Source organism: Brachyhypopomus gauderio, chromosome 18 (genome assembly GCF_052324685.1).
Source record: "Brachyhypopomus gauderio isolate BG-103 chromosome 18, BGAUD_0.2, whole genome shotgun sequence".
NCBI classification, from domain to species: Eukaryota; Metazoa; Chordata; class Actinopteri; order Gymnotiformes; family Hypopomidae; genus Brachyhypopomus; species Brachyhypopomus gauderio.
The window spans coordinates 10,627,852-10,648,032 of NC_135228.1; the positions used below are offsets into that span (position 1 = coordinate 10,627,852).

General features: G+C 44.4%; 2 protein-coding genes across 3 annotated transcripts; one reads left to right on the top strand and one right to left on the bottom strand.

The window, feature by feature from the left end:
* The first annotated feature begins 295 nt into the window (after positions 1–295).
* On the top strand, positions 296–11,968 carry LOC143482066 (actin-binding protein WASF3). The gene is made up of 9 exons (XM_076980323.1): positions 296–493; positions 6,631–6,785; positions 6,943–7,077; positions 7,869–8,022; positions 8,799–8,916; positions 9,897–10,072; positions 10,423–10,671; positions 10,987–11,369; positions 11,757–11,968. Exons 2-9 carry the CDS (start codon positions 6,653–6,655, stop codon positions 11,912–11,914), a joined length of 1,506 nt encoding a protein of 501 aa, XP_076836438.1. The 5' UTR covers positions 296–493; positions 6,631–6,652; the 3' UTR covers positions 11,915–11,968.
* A 990-nt stretch (positions 11,969–12,958) lies between these two features.
* Positions 12,959–18,705, bottom strand: gpr185a (G protein-coupled receptor 185 a). 2 transcript variants are annotated; one of them, XM_076980554.1, is made up of 2 exons: positions 18,269–18,705; positions 12,959–17,650 (listed from the first exon to the last, which is right to left on the bottom strand). In XM_076980554.1, the coding sequence occupies exon 2, from the start codon at positions 17,625–17,627 to the stop codon at positions 16,653–16,655; it is 975 nt and encodes a 324-aa protein (XP_076836669.1). In that variant the 5' UTR covers positions 17,628–17,650; positions 18,269–18,705; the 3' UTR covers positions 12,959–16,652. The 2 variants fall into 2 exon arrangements, with proteins under 2 accessions (XP_076836669.1, XP_076836668.1); XM_076980553.1 differs by lacking the exon at positions 18,269–18,705 and adding an exon at positions 17,756–18,048.
* Between the last annotated feature and the right edge of the window lie 1,476 nt (positions 18,706–20,181).

Consider the following 20,181-nt stretch of genomic DNA (forward strand, 5'->3'; position numbering starts at 1 on the left):
ACAGTGCCCACAAGAGGATTCTCATCTTACTAACCATGACAAATACCCGATAGAAGCCTTGCACGTCCAATTCAATAATTAACACTAATCCTAAAAACATCTTAAGTATCGAACTACACAATGAATACTGTTGGGGCTTATATTTACTTTTCAGGCATCATATACGAGTTTCCCTGAGGGAAAATCTTTATTTTTGCGTCCTAAATTCTACTCATGTCTCCGTGCATCCCTGATACACTGGGTGGTGGTCCGTGAATCATTCGCACACGCATGCGCCGTGGGGGCGTTGCTGCAGCGCTCAGCGACGAGGAGCGACGCTGCCAAGGAACCACACATGAAGGAGAAGCACTTGGGCACTTCGTCAGTCATCCACCTCGTATAATCCATCGATAATGATGGCACCGCTTACAAACGCCAGTGGCTCATAAAATGTTCAGGGCATCGCACTGAATATTCGCTCATCGTCGCAAGGAATAAGATAAGAGAGGTGCTGGTAAGTACATTTTAATTACAGATGCCTCATTGGATGGTTTTTCGTAATTGTCAGACAGTCATTTCGATTTGTGCCATTTCTAAGTCCAGATGTCAGGAGCACTCGTGTAAAGAGTCATATATATAATCGCTCGGTCATTGTGTAGCGCGTTATAAACAGCGTAATCTGTGGATGAATACGCTTGTTTGAAATGTCAAGATAAATGCTCTCGCCAGGCTTACCACCAGATACTACATTGTGTCAATGAAATGATGTTATTCATAAATGTCCAAGGGCCATGTTCGTACACCTGTTTGCCTCGTAGTCTTGTATCACATGCCAGGACAGTAGCATGTATGAATGACGTAATGGTAATCAACAACCCCCAATACGGTCTGTCGAACCGTGACACGATCCACACCTTGTATCACTCTTTAATAGCACGAAGAAGACCACGAGAAACACCAACGAATGTCATTTAATGGTGGTCTTCACAAACAGCTGAAGTCCTAACTTTGAGACTTCCAAAAGCATGAATGTAACGAGCTCTAAATGAAACCACGAATAGGATAATTACAGTGAAACAAATGTGAGCTTTACTCTCACTTCTGCTGTCATTCTTCTCTTTATCAGTAGACATATGACTGGAAACTAACATTATACTGGTACTAGGAAAACATGTGCAGGACTACAGGTATGATTTTAGGTCAGCTATTATATCTGCACGTTTTCACAGTACGGGAGCCTGTGCATTTATGTGTCATATAGAATTACTATAAACTACCATGCACTATTAAACAAGCTTTCCGCTTGATACATTCATGTCATGTACAGAACCCACAATTGATATGAGATATTATCAATAATTCATGGTAATACATTGAAAGTTCAACCAATCTATTTATCAGCCAAGCTCACGAATGCCCTGAGATGACAATAATTGGAGACATGGTGGAGAAACGCACTTGAGAAGAATGTGATATACTTGTTCTTGTGACTTGCTTTATTAACGCTTTCATTATAAAGTCAGTGTCATTTTTTAAATCAGAATGTCATCAAAAATAAGTTATCTGAACTATCATTGAGTGCTCAGTAAGAGTATTGACTAATCGCTTGAGAATGGGTAACTAGTTTTTCTAGAGATTTGTGACTTACAGTCACTGGCCACTTTATTAGGTGCACCTTGTTAGTACCGGCTTGGACCTCCTTTTACCTTTAGAACTGCCTTAATCCTTTGTGGCATAAATTCAACAAGGTATTGGAAACATTCCTCAGATAGTCTGGTCCATATTGACATGATAGCATCACGCAGTTGCTGCAGATTTGTCAGCTGCACATCCATGATGTGAAACTCCTGTTCCACCACATCCCAAAGGTGGTCTATTGGATTGAGATCTGGTGATTGTGGAGGCCATTAGAGTACAGTGAACTCATTGTTGTGTTCAAGAAACCAGTCTGAGATTATTTGCACTTTATGACATGGTGCGTTATCCTGCTGGAAGTAGCCATCAGAAGATGGGTACATTGTGGTCATAAAGGGATGGACATGGTCAGCAACAATACTCAGGTAGGCTGTGGCATTGACCCATATGGGCCCAAAGTGTACCAGGAAAATATCCCCCACACCATTGCACCACCACCACCAGCCTGAACCGTTGATACAAGGCAGGATGGATCCATGCTTACATGTTGTGGATGCCAAATTCTGACTCTACCATCCCAATGTCACAGCATAAATCAAGACTCATTTGACCAGGCAACGTTTTTCCAATCCTCTATTGTCCAATTTTGGTGAGCCTGTGCGAATTGTAACCTCAGTTTCCTGTTCTTAGCTGACAGGAGTGGTACCTGGTGTGGTCTTCTGCTGCTGTAGCCCATCCGCCTCAAAGTTCAACGTGTTGTGCGTTCAGAGATGCTCTTCTGCATGCCTCAGTTGTAACAACTGGTTATTTGAGTTACTGTTGCTGTTCTATCAGCTCAAACCATTCTGGCCATTCTCCTCTGACCTCTGCCATCAACAAGGCTTTTGCGCCCACAGAACTGCTGCTCACTGGATATGTTCTCTTTTTCAGACCATTCTCTGAAAAACTTAGAGATGGTTGTGTGTGAAAATCCCAGTAGATCAACAGTTTCTGAAATACTCAGACCAGACCGTGTGGCACCTATTACCATGCCATGTTCAAAGTCATCTAAATCACCTTTCTTTTCCTTTCTGATGCTCAGTTTGACCTGCAGCAGATCATCTTGGCCATGTCTACATGCCTAAATGCACTCAGTTTCTGCCATGTGATTGGTTGATTTGACATTTGTGTTAATGAGCAGCTGGACAGGTGTACCTAATAAAATGACAGGTTAGTATATATTTTAATATGTATTTTTCCGTGCAAGAACTGTTTTGAGCCTCTTTGTCTATAGCATTCCCAGAAATCTTCCATGATATATTGTGAAGTTTGCAATACCTAGAGGAAGCCCGCTGACCCTTTATTTGTGTATATACTGTGAATTAAACTACCACAACTGTGTTAAAGGTGCTGGTGTCATCTGACTTGTTATGTATTGTATGTCAGTATGTCTGCATTCTCTTTATTTTTCATTAATCTAGAATAATATCAGTAAACATTGAGCTACTACACGTGCCCTAGATCACTTGTCTCTGCACACAGTTTAATGCAATTAAGCTAATTTAAAACAAATGCCTGAGATCAGCACTAACGCTGCCAGTGTCTCAGCCCAACAGATTACATTTAGTGAAGCCAAGTTAGCATCATTCAAGAAGATGTAGTAACTGGTTCACTGTTAGAATGAACCATCCAGTTGTTAGGTTGACGTAGCCTACTCCAGCCCACACCCATTTATATTAAAAAAGGTCACATGTAAAAACACTGAAGAAATGTTCCCTGTGGTTGTGTGTTGTCCCGCTGTAAGATTAGTTAGATCATTAACATAACTGCCTCTGCTGACAGCTACGATTCTCCTAAGCTCAATTACGTTGCTTTCAATTCCTATTATTTATTCAACATTTGAAATTTTATGAATCTCTACAATTGTGAATTCTTGGTTGAGGGGGAATGTCACTGAGTCAAATTCCCCAGAAGTCTCAGAAGAGGAAGGATAGCGTGAGACTGAATCCAGTGGCTTTATTTACGAGCCAGCCCGAGCGAGAAGACATGAACGCGTGTCTTTGTAAAACGAGCCCAGGGTGTCATAGCGTTGCCATGGTTTCCTCATATTAATCTGTACAGTGCTTCAGACTGGAGACAGAACATGTGATCATCCAGCCAATGAGTTTTAATTCAAAGTTAATGCTGCTTATTATGGCAAATTAAAATGTACTTTTATGCACCACATATCTGAGACAGTAGATATATAGATCATTACTAAATCCATGTGTCACCGACTCCACTAAATTCATATATTTTCATATTTTGTTAAATAGAGCAGGCTTGCATGCTATTGTTACTATAAATTGGTTGTAACAGAGAAGGATAACACTGTTAAATGTTACATTTCAAATGTTGAATTGTGGTTAAAGAAAAGATTTAATTGAGTTAGAGTTTCTAAAAAAAATTAAATCTACAAATAAGAAAAAAAAGTCTGTTGAAGGCTTTTCTCACCACGTTCTGTCAGTGAGTAATAGTTATCAGGGCTTCAAAATGTTCCGTCAGTGACTTATAGGCTAGTGGGGGGGGGGGGGGGGGGGGGGGGGTCAATATTCAGTGGTCTTCTGAGTCTTTCTCGTTGCTAGGATTGTTGCTAGGCTCTCCCACCGCCATGAAAATGACGAAATAGGAGTTGCACGAGCGCATGGTTGTGGTCTGGACCTTTTCCGCAGGAAGATGCAATTCTAGACGCAGAGTTTCTGCGGCCTATATTGTAGGCAGTTCACTTGGCGATATGTCTGTAATGCCATTAATTCTAGAGTAGTGTGATGGTTTAACGAAAGGGTACATAGCTCAAGCGTGCTTTCGATCTTCTTCAAATAGTCTATGTTTAACCCCTCCGTATTAGCAGGCAGCGGACCATTAGGGAAGGACCTGCGGGGTTACTATGGTGACGGTCTCCGCTCCAAGCCTTTCTTCTTTAAAGAGTGAATGATGGGGTGTGCTTTTCTGCGTCGTTTCTTTTATGTGCCTTCATGAGCACTTCAAATGACAAATGTTGCACCCAAAGTAAGTTGTTGCATTTACTTTGACGTTGTGCGTTTCCTAAGTCATTTGACCTGTTATTACTCATAATTTATATAGAATGGATTATCCAAGCCACAGGTTTTCTGTCAATGAAGGGAATCTTTATCATTAACACATTTAATGTAAACAGCTGTTTATTTGATCATTTTTGGAATACTTTCTAGTACATTCGATCATTGGTCCCACAACACAGAAATGCATAATGTGATGGAAATTTTATGTGTACAATTTAAAGCAACATTCTTTAGCAAGTCTAGTCAAAGCCTTAACCAGACAAAGATGTTAATGATCATGTGGATCATGTGTATGTTTTCTGTGTGACTGAACAAAGTAAACAAATGCTTTCAGTCATGGTTTATTGCAAATTAGCCATTTCCAGTTAAATGATTAAACATCAATGATAAACAAATGTGAGACTTTATTAGAATTAAATACAGAAATTGTGCAAATAAAGAAGACAGAAAAAAAAATACTTTACTGAAGGCAAGAAATGCAGGTAGGTCACTGAAACACTCACTATTCTTGTGTGAGCAAATACAGACAGGTCTTTGAAACTCACTGGCCTGTTGTGTAAAGAAATACAGGCAGGTCTTTAAACTCTCACTGGCCTGTTGTGTAAAGAAATACAGACAGGTCTTTAAGCTCACTGGCCTGTTGTGTAAAGAAATACAGACAGGTCTTTAAACTCACTGGTCTGTTGTGTAAAGAAATGCAGACAGGTCTTTAAACTCACTGGTCTGTTGTGTAAAGAAATGCAGACAGGTCTTTAAACTCACTGGTCTGTTGTGTAAAGAAATGCAGACAGGTCTTTAAACTCACTGGTCTGTTGTGTAAAGAAATACAGACAGGTCTTTAAACTCACTGGTCTGTTGTGTAAAGAAATGCAGACAGGTCTTTAAACTCACTGGTCTGTTGTGTAAAGAAATGCAGTGTTCTGTGCTGTATTGGGGTGTTCTGCTTGACCCTCTATTTCTTGATGCTGTTTACAAATCTTTATCCACATGAGATTTTAGTTAAATCTCATTTACTTTTTTTCTGCATTATTATAATTATGTTCATTAATGACATTGTTGCTAATCTCCATAATGAAGAACTTAATTCGACGACACTCACTGTAGCAGCATAATGCAACATGTTGTCTTTCCTCTCACTCGCTGTTCACACTTGAAATGAATTTACAGAGTAAATCGCAGGAGTCCTGGCTGAATGTCAAGCCTCAAATTCACTTCATTTATAAGTGTGAGGCAATACAATGACACACAAATCAAAATGAAATCAGTGACATTACAATAAGGATGTTTTAAAATAACATGTAGCAAACTTGTAGAAGAGGTAGGTAAAAAAAGACAGCCTAAAACTCTCTCCTGAAGAGAGATCATACCTATTCTTAGAGTTCTGAGATTCTGGGATTAATGCAAGACTGGGATTATTGTGCAGCCAGAGACCTTCTGTGATTGGTCTGTGAAGTCTGTGAGAGTTCTCAGACCACCACCACCACGAGGTCCCACTCTTTCATAGTGCAGGTGTTGCCACTCTGACATCACAGCGAAGAGCGCAAGAGCATGAAACAAGTTCGGTCTGGCCAAATTCGTGGATGAAAACCAGTTACCATGACAGCCTTCATCGTGGGAGGCAATGGTGCTTGCTGCTATGGCGACAAGAAGCGGATGGGTGTGCGAGGAGGAGGTTTTCGTGTTGTATCAGTTTGGAGAATAACTCGCTTTGGACGTCTGCCCTCCAAAAGTCCAAATGTTTCAGAGATCCTCACATGCAACATGGATGGCCGATATTCTCTTCCTAAGTGGAGGGATATTCTCTTCCTAAGTGGAGGGATATTCTCTCTTCCTAAGTGGAAAGATATTCTCTTTCTAAGTGGAGGGATATTCTCTTTCTAAGGGATATTATGCTAATTTTGATGATGTAGAAATGTTCAGTTCTTGATGCATCCACAATCTGATGTCTTCTCCACAGGTGTGCTTAGCTGGACGCAGCCATGCCGCTGGTGAAACGAAGCATCGAACCGAAGCACTTGTGCAGGGGGGCGCTACCAGAGGGCGTGACCAGCGAGCTGGAGTGTGTGACCAACAGCACACTGGCGGCCATTATCAAACAGCTGGGGGGGCTCAGTAAGCATTTATGGCGTCGAACTGTTGAATCACACAGTGGCAAATGTCTAGCTGCATTTGGAGAATTATTCCATAACAGAGCATGTTTAAACAGGGAGTGTATATGCTTGTGAAATGCACGGTGAGCCTCGTGTGTTGACTGCGTGCGTACACGCAGGTAGACATGCGGAGGACATCTTCGGGGAGCTCTTCAATGAAGCCAACAGCTTCTACAAGCGTATGAGCAGCTTGCAAGAGAAGGTGGACCTGTTGGCAGTGAAGGTTACACAGCTGGACTCCACCGTGGAGGAAGGTAAGTGGGTCTGTGTGTGTTTGCTTTTGTCTGCGTACGCATGTTTGCAAGTGCGTTAGAGACTGAGACAGAAAAGAAAGGAAGATGGAGAGTGTACGTGTGTGGGTGTGAGACAGATACAGAAAGATAGTGAGACAGAGAAGAAGACACAAAACGTCTGACCCCCTGTAGGCCAGTTATGTTCTATGCAGCATCTCACAGTGTTGTCAATGGTGACTGGATTGGACTGTGAGCATGAATTGGACTGTGAGTCTTTGCTATAGCAAAACCGTGATAAATTCAGTGTATCTGTGAAGTTCTGTCCTGGCTATATAAAAGCACTGCAGAACACTGCAATTGCACACAACAACATTCTGACCCTAATTCTGAGAATATATCTTTCAAAATAAAAATTATGTTTATTTGGTTTTTCTGTGCAATTTACCTGTGCCTCGTACTGAATGCAGAAATTTCACTTCCAGCTGAGCTTGGTGCTGATGGATTTGTGTTGCAGCTGTTGCGTGCTCCCGTACGCGAGGCTAAATCTCAGTATTGAACAGGGTGGATACAACCACACCAGTGAATGGAGCTCATCAGGTTTTAGGTTTATCTTAACAGATATGCAGGCAGTACAAGGAGATGCACTTAATCTAGTTGGCATCCTAGATCAGTGCCTGCTGGGCTCAAATTGGACCCCTGCTGGGCTCCGATTGGACCACTTCTGGGCTCTGATTTGACCCTGGTTGGGCCCCAGTTGCTGACCCCTTTAGTGTTGGCCTTAAGCATTTTTTGCCCCACTTTGTGTCCCCTAGTGTCGCTACAGGACATCAACATGAGAAAGGCCTTCAAGAGCTCCACCATCCAGGACCAGCAGGTGGTCTCCAGGAACTCCATCCTGAACTCAGTCATGGAGATGTACCAGCGTTGTGACAAGCCACCTCCGCTCAACATCCTCACACCGTACAGGTGAGCATGGGCGTTGGGGGTCAGACCTCCTGCTGATTGGATGGCCTCAGTGTTTAGTCAACTTCAAAGGAAGAAGAGGGTGGTACCAAAACATCATATCGGAATTGAAAAAACTTGACTTAAGCAAATAAGCAAATTAACGGATTTCATGCCTTGACGTCAAGGATTTATGTGGAATTAAACGTCAGCTGCTTTGCAACTCAGCAGCCAAACAAACAGGGAGTCCATCCCTTTAAAGTTTCTTTAGAGATCCCTTAGAGATCCCTTAGAGATGTCCTTAGAGATCCCCTTAGAGATGTCCTTAGAGATGTCCTTTAGAGATGTCCTTTAGAGATGTCCTTTAGAGATGTCCTTTAGAGTCATGGAGTCTCGATATTTTTTTCATTTGAGAATATATTTTAGACGACGGGATGTGAAGAAAAGGTCTGTGCCACCTTTAAAAGATGCCAGCTGTGTTACTCTTACATTAAGAATGAAATTAGTGTGGTGATGAATGCTCACCACCAAATGGAATGATCCGAATGATCGTGACTCTATGTCACTGTCCCGTCATCGTTTCCCTCAGCTTCCTGTTCAGCGCCTGCATCCCTGCGTGTTAGAAAGCTGCAGTAGGGAGACCGAGTTGTGGCTGTGGTTGAAGTGGTGGTGCTAGAATTATGCCTTTGTTCTCATTTCCGACCCCCAACGCGCTCATCGTATTGCTAATCCGTGCCAAAGGGCAGCTGGGCGGAGGGTGTGCCTGCTCCGTTCTGAGTCAGAGTTCTGCTGCCCCACAGGGATGACAAGAAAGATGGCCTGAAGTTTTACACAGACCCCTCTTACTTCTTCAACCTCTGGAAGGAGAAGATGCTGCAGGCCACAGAGAACAAGAGGAAGGAGAAGAGGAGGCAGAAGGTGCCTGTGTATTACTCTGTATCTTCTCGACCTCCAACCTCTCTCTCTCTCTCTCTCTCTCTCTCTCTCTCTCCCTCTCTCTCTCTCTCTCTCTCTCTCTCTCTCTCTCTCTCTATATATATATATATATATATATATATATATATATATATATATATATATATATATATATATATATATATATATATCACTCTCTGTAGTATCTCTATATCTGTCTCTCTCTCTCTATCTGTCTGTCTTCCAGCTCACATTGGGCTGGTCAGGTTTCCTCCCCTGTTCACTTTAGACCCCACAATCCCCTGTCCTGGTGCCAGTGTGTGTTTTGTTGACAGCATTGCCAGCAGAGCAAGGCAGGAAAAGAGAGAAAGAGAGGAAGGAAGGGGCGTGGGGAGAGAGAGAGAGCGTGAGAAAGAGAGAGAAAGAGAGTGTGAGAAAGAGAGAGAGAGAGAGAGAGAGAGAGAGAGAGAGAGAGAGAGAGAGGGAGGCAGAGTGGAACCTTTCCACCCAAGTTGACAAGGCAGTTCGCAGTATCTGTAATGAAATCTCATCCTCACGACGCAGGTTTGAAACGCCACTCCTCTCTCCATTATGGCTCAGCCACTGAATCTTTGACAGGCACAGATGGTGCACCAGCAGCCATACTGTTCTGTCACTCTCTTGCTTGGTTGTCTGAGTCACAGCAGCTGGTATGTGGGTAGGGCAGAAACTGGCTAGCAAAGCACCAAAATGGAGTCATGGATCTGTTCCTACAGCCCTCTGACTGTACGCTCACAACCGCACAAGCCACACCGTGCTCGTAAAACTGCACTGTTCCTACCAACTGTGATAACATTAAAAGCACGTTATGAGAAGCACATTGATTTCTTAAATAGTTGGATCTCTGTTAGATCTTTTGAGCTTTATAGCAGATCACAGCATCCTGTCATTTTTTCCAAGTAGTTTGCCAAAGCGCGACATCTTCCATTCTTTGTCCCTGACAGCAAGAGCAGAAACACCTGGAAGACCCGACCCGCGAGGTGAAGAAGGTGCGGAAGGCTCGTAACCGTCGGCAGGAGTGGAACATGATGGCATACGACAAGGAGTTCCGGCCCGACACTCGTCTCACGCCGTCCCCGTACCACGGCGTGTCCTCAGAAGGCTCCTTGTCCCCCGACAGGTCAGCAGCGCGATCTGTAGAGTGAATTGGACCCAGGATGGTGCTGCCACCAGGGCATACACGACTGACTTTTAGATCCGTTTTAAAACTGCTTTTCCCACTTGACAGGTTTGCTATGCTGCCCTCTACTGGGGATTTACACTCTACCGTGCCATCTAATGACAAAGTCTTTTCTCCTCAGAGATTTCTTTGAATATCTTTTACAGTCTTTTTCATAGTCTTTTTTTTATTCAGAAGGTTAATATAAATGCTGGTGTCAAAACTTGTCCCTGTCGATATGTCTCTTTCATTTTTCTTTCTTCTTTCTTTCCTTCTGTCCTTCCCTTCTTTTTTTCCATTTCCCCGGCCAGGTCTGGCATGTCGGATGAGCACTCCTACCCTGCCAGCCCTAGCCACCCTCAGGAGGCCGGTGGAGCAGGGCCTGATGGGAAGGAGGCGGGCCCCACCCAAACCCAGTCTCTGGACCGCGCCTACCGGCCACCTGCCTCGGCTGCCTCTGCCCGGCAACACTCTCTGGGGCGTGTCCAGCAGCACCACGGAGCCCCGCCTCCAGACTCCTCCCTTAATGGCCCACGACCTTCAGCTGCCAAAGATTACAGGTAGACAACTGGTTGGGACAACTTGATATGCAATTTAGGGGGTTTCCAAGTGAAGAAACAGCAGTTTATTTGTAATATTTGTAGCCAAATGGCACTATGATAGCAAATTAGTAAGAATTCACTCAACTGGTATAGTTCTAAAGCTACGATAGCATAGCATCAATTCTGTCCTTTATCTATTGACATTTATCTATTGCTCAGGAGATGTAATTGTCGATGTGATGTAAGGATGCTTTAAAATGAGTAATTCAAGTTTAGTTAATGGTGAACACGTCCGTTTAACTTTAACGTAAATTTCTTTATTTTGCTTTACAGTAACCATCAGATGCCAGAGCACTTCATCCCTCCTGCGCCTCCTCCCCCTCCCCCACTCATCCCCTCCGCCCAGACCGCCTTCGACAGCACCTCCGCACCCCCAGCCCTGGCGCCGGGCACCGTGGCGGCCCTCTCCCGCTCCTACAGCCCCTCCCCTCCCCCTGCCCCGCCCTCCGCATACACCTCCTCCCCGTCCCATCCGGCCACGGGCGGCCCTCCGGTCGCCCCGCCTCCTCCTCCTCCGGGACCACCCACCCACGCCCCGTCCCCGGCCAGGGTCGCCGCCCACCCGTGCGGAGAGGCCACGCTGCCCAGAAAGGGCCAGGTGCCGATTATCCCCATGAGCGACGCCCGCAGCGACCTGCTGGCAGCCATCCGCAGAGGTGAGTGCCCAGAGCCAGGATGCCGCACGGCTGAGGGCGACTGGTGTGTGTGGTCTTTAGCTACAAGCTTTCAAACATTTGGAAGCTCTCGAGCAGGTGGAAAACATTGTAGCACCGAGGTGACTTAGAACTTTATACATAAATCGCACCACATAAATGTGTCATTTTCAGGAAATACTACATTTCTGTCGCTTCAGAATATGTAGTGTTACATTTATACTTTTCTGGAGAGTCAGATAAAAATGCTAAGCTAACACGAAACATCACAGGTCCCCTGTATAAATGGCAAAACCCTGAGAGAGATTTACTCTTATCAAGACTGAATGTAATATTTCCTACAAATGGACTGTTTTGTTTTACCTGGATCTTTGGCTCCTCCCCTTTCAGGTATCCAGCTGCGTAAGGTCCAGGAGCAGAGAGAGCAGGAGGCTAAGAAGGAGCCCGTGGGCAACGACGTGGCCACCATCTTGTCCCGCCGCATCGCCGTGGAGTACAGCGAGTCGGACGAGGACTCGGAACCCGAGGAGAACGAGTGGTCTGACTGAGACGGGTGGTGCTGCCATGGAGGGGCGGTGGAGGAGGAGGGGGGGGGGGGGGGGGCGTGGGTGGAAAAGGGCGGGAAAGGGCCGCCCGCATGCCAGTACCCACTGCTGCTATTTCCTCACACCACGCGGACGTTCGTCGTAACTATGGGACAGGAGTTGGGGGAGGGGATGGGGGAGGAGTTGGGGGAGGGGATGGGGGAGGAGTTGGGGGAGGGGATGGGGGAGGAGTTGGGGGAGGGGATGGGGGAGGGGACAATAAAAAGGTAAAAGAGTTGGGAAGTGAGAGCATATGCCAAGTAGGAGCAATTGGAGGTGGGGCCTGAGTGCAATAAAGAGGGAGGGGCATTAAGGAAGGAGGGAATGGAGAATGAAAGATAAGAAAGGCATGAAGGACTGGACATGTGTTGTTGAGGGACTGGAGACCCAGATGTCACTGTTCTAGGCTGATGAGGTTTGCACTGGCAGAAAGCACAGAAACCTACCATACCGTACCAGTGAAAAACATCTTACAAACACAATGTATGTACGTACGTGTTCCTTTCAAAGTTGTTCCAAGTTGCCAAGAAACTCTTTATTGAAAAGGTATTTGTTGTGTGGTTTGTTTTTTTTTATATATATTTGTTCTGAAGATTACAAATATATGAAAATACATATCCAATTTATTTACTTAAAAAATGCATCCATTTAGCAGTGGTATATGGACTTGTATTGATTTTATGTAAAGAAGCATGCCCCAGTATTGCTTCCAGTACAAATTCATCTCGTGTCTGCTTCTGGTGTCATGCACTGAGTATGGACAATCAACAATGAATACAGAGTATACTACAGAGTATACTACAGAGTATACAACAGAGCGCTACATCCATGTTGAGAGCTGCTTAACGAAAACAGATTACACCGTAGCGCTTGTTTGTTCGTATCTCCCACAACTTAATGATCGAATATTTAATTTGTCACTTTGTTCAATTGTGGACAGTGTTGTGATAAATATTGATACCCTAACTTAAAGTGAGTGAAATCCTTGTTTAATTTGTTTTAAACACATTTTAACATGGTTGAATTTGAAAGACTCAACATTATTGAGATTATGCTTTTTTTCCTTTCTGTAGTGGTAGTGATCAAAGATGGCTAAATGAAACATAGGGTTATATAGGGCAGACTGAAATATATGTCTATGTGTGTTTCTGTGTTTGTCTGTATGTGTGCGAGAAAGAGAGTGAGAGAGAGTCAAGAAAAATGAACTTTTATTTTGACGTGCTGTCTGGTTTATATAAGTATCTTTAAATGTCTTAAACTAAAGGGTGAGAACATCACCCAGGCTGTCAAAAATACACACATGGTCTGTTGTAATCTGTCATTGCAGTATGTACTTTATAATTATAGCATTGATGTGTTTTACAATTTATTGTTGTATAGATTTTTGTAACGCTACTTGTAAGATGAATTTGGGTATCTACATCAAAAAAACTATCGCACAGAAAAAAAATATATGAATATGCATGTATGAATAGTTAATAAAATGGAAGAAAAGCCTTGTCTGATGTCCTTTCGTGTGCTTCTTCAGTGATTATTACTCGCCCAGACCACATTGAAGAAAGAGCTGAACAGTCATAGTTTGAAAACAGAATCAGAACTCTCTAGTTTCCAAAGATCCCCACTGAGCTCTTATGGGCTGTTTTTCAACCAGAACAATTCTTGACCTCTGAAATCAACTCTCGTTTAGAAATCTTCCCAAGACCAGTTCCAACCAAAGATGGTGAGATTTTCCCACACCACATAAACAGGCGACATGACCTGGTAAAAGTTATCCCAACACTACCAAGCTGTAACTTTGTTCCAGTCCAAAGACTGACCCATTTCTGCGAATAAAGTTCACGCTTAAAGCGAGTCCTACATTCTAAGAGATAAAAAGCTCTGTTCAAATACATCACATTCTTGTTTCGAGTTCTGCCAGCAATAGTACTTAAGTGTGTGAGTAAAAGGGATCCCTGCTGTGCCATCTGGCCATAGATGGACACAGTGAGTTTGAAACATACATGAATAGAGTGATAGAAGGAGGACAACAGAAGAGAGAGAGAGAGAGAGAGAGAGGGCTGTTTTGAATCAATTTTTTTGTCAACAGGTCCCCTCCCTGGTCATGACGTCATGCTTGCCCTCCGCCAGGGAGGCTCCATCTGGCCCGCTTTACCCGGGCCAGAACCCCGCAGGGCCCCTCTGGAGCACTGGGAACTCAGCTGACAAACAACAGAATGGACACTACCTGTTTACTTGGCTTTACCAGCACCGTCTAAAACGTTAACGGAAGCTTTAGGACGTGCGTTGTAAGCGCGCTCATAACGGAAAGCAGAGGAACCCACAGGACCCACAGAACCCAGAGCCTTTTCCTCCCCACACTTGTGTTCTAGGGGCAACAGGGGCAGAGCGGCAGGGGCAGGGCGGCAGGGGCAGGGGCAGGGGCAGGGTTGGGGGAGGGAGACACTCCTCTTGGGTTCCAAGCACAACAGACGCTCTCACCCACATTAACCACAGAAAGCAGCTGAAGAAAGCAAAGACGGGTGAGCAGTGTGATGTTTATCCAAACAATCATTAAAGTTCCTTCTTCTCAAAACCCAACCTGGTAATGCAGCTCAAATATGGACCATAAAACAAGGCCAATATTAGATGAACACCCAGGTAGTCAGCCATACTGCATGGCATCAAGCATTCTATAGACTGTACAAAAATATAGTTCTATGTTAACAGTTTAGACAAATGCTTTAATTCGAGAATGTCTTATACAAAATCAACCAAGGCATCACAATTGCTCAACTGAAAAAAAAAAATCTTGGCACCATACGTTCAAGCATGTCGGCATCTTATGACAATGAGAATATTTGGAATAATGCCATTCCTACAATTCACGTATTCAAAATGATGATTTTAGAAATGAGCTCTTTGGCCGATCTACCCACATGTTTGCAGAATGAGTGCGAAACAAAGAGATGACACCGTGTAACACGTTCTCACACAAACTCAAGTACATACCACCAGATAGATTTCCAACGCACAGAACCGAGTACGACAGTTCTGCACACGTTCAGTGATGTTCACAGGCCTTATGGGCTAGCAGGCTACTTATTACAAATATGATGGTGAGCATACAGCAGTGTTATTTGCCTCTAATAGCCGTATAAAAGAATGTTATTACTCATGATTCATAGACACAGTACGGTACGTTATTGCCATTGAGAACAGGTAAGGCCAAATTAATCAAATTCCCACTTCTGTTCGACACACATCATTTGACTCCTATTTGGTCAATTCAGTAAAAAAAAACAAAAGTGTCTCTATGGGCAAAGGTTACAGAAAAATGGGCTCCTCCCAATATTAGTGTTAGAGTAATGACAGTACTGCAACAACTACACGCAAGAGATGAGAGAGCTATCGGGTCGGACCTCAAACCCGTCCAACTAAGCAGTTTTGCAGGACCTACCAAATGAGTAGCACACCATCCGACTGACAAGTTAAGCAATTTTGGGTAACACTTTACATTGAGTGTTTACTTACTGACACATTAACAATAATCAACTAACGTTAAGTAAACATGTAACAGTTGCGGCTCCTGTTTAGGCTCTTTGTTGCTCGCACCTTTTTAGAGCTTTAGTGTTTTAATTTGAAGTAAAAGGGACTAAAGAGCTAAAAACAGTATGGACACACTTCAGTTCCTATGCTGATAGATTCTGGATATTTCCAAGTTATCCATTACTTATGTAGGTAAATCAGTACAATGTAATAAATTCCTTTAAGGTTGCACCAAAAAAGGCAACAAAGAGCCAAAACAGGAGGTGCAACTGTTACATGTTTACTTAACATTAGTTAATTATTGTTAATGTGTTACTTCATGTGTTGTACATGTTAACTAATGCATTACTTCACGTTAATAAGTAAACACTTAATGTAAAGTGTTACCCAATTTTGGTATTGTACTGAAATACATATGCCGGGAACACGTGCATTGCTAACCAAAGCAATACGGAGTGTCATGCCACAGTAGAATAACATAATACTCTACCTAAATGCACTCTTGTGGAAACTTTGGAGAAAAAGCTGTAATACTCTTTAAGAATCAGGACTCTGTTCATGCACGCGTGGTTTCCCTTCTTTCGGATTATTTACCAGCGGTGCTACGCTGTGCGCCATTGCAGAAACTATGTTCGCTGTCCGTGGTGCTGGAAAATGCCTAAGGACTCATCCTGCAGGCACTGTCCAGTGCTGGCAGCATTTCAAGCTTACAATCGTATCTCTCCACCTGAGTTACAAGTTGTGAATATACGAATATTTAATAGGTATTGCCAGCATTGAAGTTAACATTCATGACCATCAGTTGTCCATCCATTTTCATTGGCAAACTGGAAAGCCTGTAGGCATCTCAGTACTAAAAGGCAACTGGCCATAAAGAATTCACGCTACATTTATTTTTGCTCCTCGTACAAGTATTATTGACCACCACTTTGAATGGGCCGGTTCTTCATATTTAACTCGAAGCATCTGAAATACAACCAAACGACATTACGTAAAACACTTACACACAACCTACACGTATTGGCACATCGATACGTGATTTTAAAACTACTACACCCAGATATCGCAGACAACGCATGACTCCCACGCGCATGTAGAATACAATATGTGGATCCGTCTGTGTGCTTTAAGGTCTACAGTAGTCGCCATGGGCGCGTTTGGCTCTCGGGGGGGCGTATCACACATCGCTGGGCGTCCTGGGCCGCACGGTGAAACTGTACGGCATGCACCCGCAGCAGGCCAACCTCAGCGACCGCTGGATGTCGGGGTTCCTGAAGGCGTATATGATGGGGTTTATGATGGAGTTGCAAATGGCCGGGAGCGCGATGACGTAAGTGTAGACCGGCGGGTAGCGGGTGTCCGCCACCAGGGAGTACATGGCGAAGGGGACCCAGCAGAGAGCAAACGTGCCCAGGATGGCGGACAGCGTGGAGACCCCTTTGGTGGTGGAAGACGCGTGCGAGGTAGCCATGAACTGGTGCTGCACGGCGATCTGCTGCGCGTGCCGGAAGGCGATCTTGCAGATCTGGAGGTACAGCTGCAGGATGAGCGCGAAGACGAGGAGGAAGGAGACGGCCAGCGCCGCCGCGTTGTTCTTGTTCACCGGCCGGCACACGCTGCACGTGGCCTCGTCCCCCAGGCAGTTCCAGCCCAGCACGGGAAGCGAACCCAACGCGGCGCTGATTAGCCACATCAGCACCAGCGTGACGTAGGTGAAGGTCACCGTGCCCTCCGTGTGGTAGGTCAGTGCGTTGTACAGCGAAAGGTAGCGGTCCACCGTGATGGCCAGCACGCTGAGCACCGAGGCGGAGAAGGCGGCGATGAGGAGCCCGGCCGACAGCAGCGTGACGAAGCCCACGTCGATCACGTACGCCACCACGAAGTTGAGGATGAGGCCCAGGCCAGCCAGCAGGTCGGCCAGCGCCAGGCTCCCGATGAGCGCGAACACGGGGGCGCGGAGAGTGGGCGTGTAGATGATCAGGGCGATCACCACCGCGTTCTCGCACGACACCAGCGTGCCTGTGACGCACAGCACCACGTCCCACGGGTTGACCGGGACCGGCCGCAGCTCCCAGGCCGGAGTGGGGGACGCGTTCCTGCCCTCCTGCCCGGCCGAAAGTGAGGAAGAGGAGTTCTGGGGCGAGTTACTCATTGCTGCAGCATGAAGATGAATCACTGGCAGGAGAAAAAGAAAAGGAGCAGTGAGGAGGACCCGCGGAAGGGGGAGGGGGGGTCATGAAAGAGATAAGAGTCGGAAAAAAAAAACTCCCTACATCACACCTCCAACAGAGGCGTAGCCCATAACGCAAACTCTCGTTAACATTCCCTCCACGTCGACATATAAATGGCACATGCTTTGTGCAGGGCTGGTCTTCAATTATTTGCGTCCTAAATATAAAAACATGAAAGGAAATGTGAAAGTAATCAACTAAAAATCCCGCAGCCATGTGTAAGTGGGAAGAGTTACAATTAATCGGAGTAACCTGAATATATTCGCTCTAAACGCTTATGGATGAACCAAGACACGCCTACGTGAAAGGGTGTTATATGCTATTAATAGAAACGTTCCATTTTGGTCCATACCCTCTTCCTCCTCCCTCGGAAAAAAATGAGGGCTACAGTTATTTAAACAGAGATACATTAAACCTTCTCTTTGCACTTTAAAAAATGTAAAACCAGTTACGTAGTTATTAATAGTCTTGCGACAATCATACGATGCAAAGATTAGCCCACTTAGTTCATATGAATCGTTAAACAATCAAGACATATGTTCAGACAAAAATTGCCACCAACCAGAAGATCCGCGCGAGTCTCCATCTCTCTTCCTTCAAGTGAAGAAAAGATGGTCTCGTACAGGAAAGCACCGAGCATCCTGTAGCAAGGTACTTTGGGAAGGAATTCAGAGAACTAGCGGAGACGAACTCATTTGGTTGATTTGGATTCTTCTCCTGTGTCATCAATTCGTTTGAGTTTCTAACCGGGGGAACGATTAGCCTTGGGTTGTCATTCCACTAATAACGTTGGTAATTCACAGACAGCGGCGTCTGGTTGTTTGTGTGCGATTGGTCCGGGGGATGAGTCTCACAACCAACGTCACGCGCTCCCTTCATTCTTGGTTGTGGCCGTGATTCAGAGCTTGTGGTCGTCGGCAGGTTTGGAGAATTCGTAAGAGGAGCTGAGAAAGATGATATTGCCAGGACTCCTGAAAAAAAATGTCATGGAAACCACGTCTGTGCCTAACTATGCTGTTTCTGACTAGGCACATACAGTTGATTGTGACTGTCGAGCCCATCTTATTACGATGATGTAAGCCCACAACCTTTTGAAGATTCTTGGAATGGTTTAAAAAATGGCAACATATTGCAGATGTTGGTTTTACGTTTGTAAGGCGTATATTATATATTTAAAGGTTTAACGAAACCTGTTTAATCACATGTATGACTAAAAAATTACCTCAACCATACTGGTGTTTGGTTTTTCGTAAAATGCTTTATTGTAGCAAAATCGTGAAATGTCAAGTCGTGTTATATCTGGTTGTAACTGCAAGTTACTGGCGTGTTAATTTAAAACAAATATACAGCCAACAATTATGCAGCCAAACAAACCAAAAGTTGAATAGACGTGATATTGTGTTGGCGTTTTAGACGGTAGATGGCGCGGTGCTGTCCAGGGTCCTGATTAGTTCACCCACACGGACACTACGTGGCAGCACTGTCTACTCCGCTCATTTTGTCCACCGCGTTGGGCGGAAAGCACCGTGGCAAATCTTTTGCCAATGTCATTACCGAGGACTTTGTCTCTTGATGACATTGTGCGCATGACTTCGGCAAGTGTAATTTTGCGCACGGAATGATTTCTTCAAATGTAATTGACCAGTCAGTGTTCCTCTCTCAAATGATACATGTAGGCGCGAAACAATGTTGTTCCAGACATTGTTATAATCGGACCTGATACAATTGTTCCGACCGAAACACCGGCTGATGTCATGACCATGGACCAGATTCTTAGGCAGACCATCTGTAAATAACTTCACGTCTGGGGGAATTCGATTAGGATCATGACTGACTGAATTAATACCGCATATACGTTAAACGTTTAGAGCCTAAAATAACTGTTTTAGCATAAAATGCGTTCTCACTCCTTGTGCTGCTATAACACTTATTTTGATTTAATCATGAAATCCCTGAAGGGTACAGTCCATTTAAAAACACTCTCTCAATACCTTTCAAATGTGGTCATTTGAAGTCTGGATGTAAACGTATATTAAATTACGTCATTTGTGCGTATATAAACGGATGCCTTATGTAATATTAATCCGTGTATCAGACGCCTCGAGCTCCGTAACGACGTCTCATTGTGGAACTCAACACGTGCCTGTTACGACGACTGCCATAGCTTGTCTGTCAACTGAATGTGTCGGCTTACTGGGAAGCCTGTCACCAGAATAAACCAGTATAGCAAACAGTGTTAACTAGTTGAGCAGACAACGAATGATGAACGTCTTTAAGAACAATCGATATTAACGGGTGAATTCTGAATGAATGTGCATTCGCTCAATTTACTAAGATATCTGGTGGCTTTGTTTGGTTAACCCCTTCATAACGAGGCGTCGTGTTTTTGACATGCTTACCAAGCGGTTATGATGAAACCCTGTGCTAAGATTTTCTAGGTCTGCAACCTTGTTTTATAAATAGATACAATATCTG

What these genes read in the sequence shown, in the direction of transcription:
- LOC143482066 (XM_076980323.1), top strand. Translation starts at nt 6,653, where the DNA reads ATGCCGCTGGTGAAACGAAGCATCGAACCGAAGCACTTGTGCAGGGGG. An exon ending in CAAACAGCTGGGGGGGCTCA is followed by an intron (nt 6,786 to 6,942) that starts GTAAGCATTTAT and finishes GCGTACACGCAG; the next exon opens with GTAGACATGCGGAGGACATC. An exon ending in TCAGCTGCCAAAGATTACAG is followed by an intron (nt 10,672 to 10,986) that starts GTAGACAACTGG and finishes TTTGCTTTACAG; the next exon opens with TAACCATCAGATGCCAGAGC.
- gpr185a (XM_076980553.1), bottom strand. Translation starts at nt 17,828, where the DNA reads ATGTGCCATTTATATGTCGACGTGGAGGGAATGTTAACGAGAGTTTGC. An exon ending in GGGCTACGCCTCTGTTGGAG is followed by an intron (nt 17,651 to 17,755) that starts GTGTGATGTAGG and finishes TTCTCCTGCCAG; the next exon opens with TGATTCATCTTCATGCTGCA.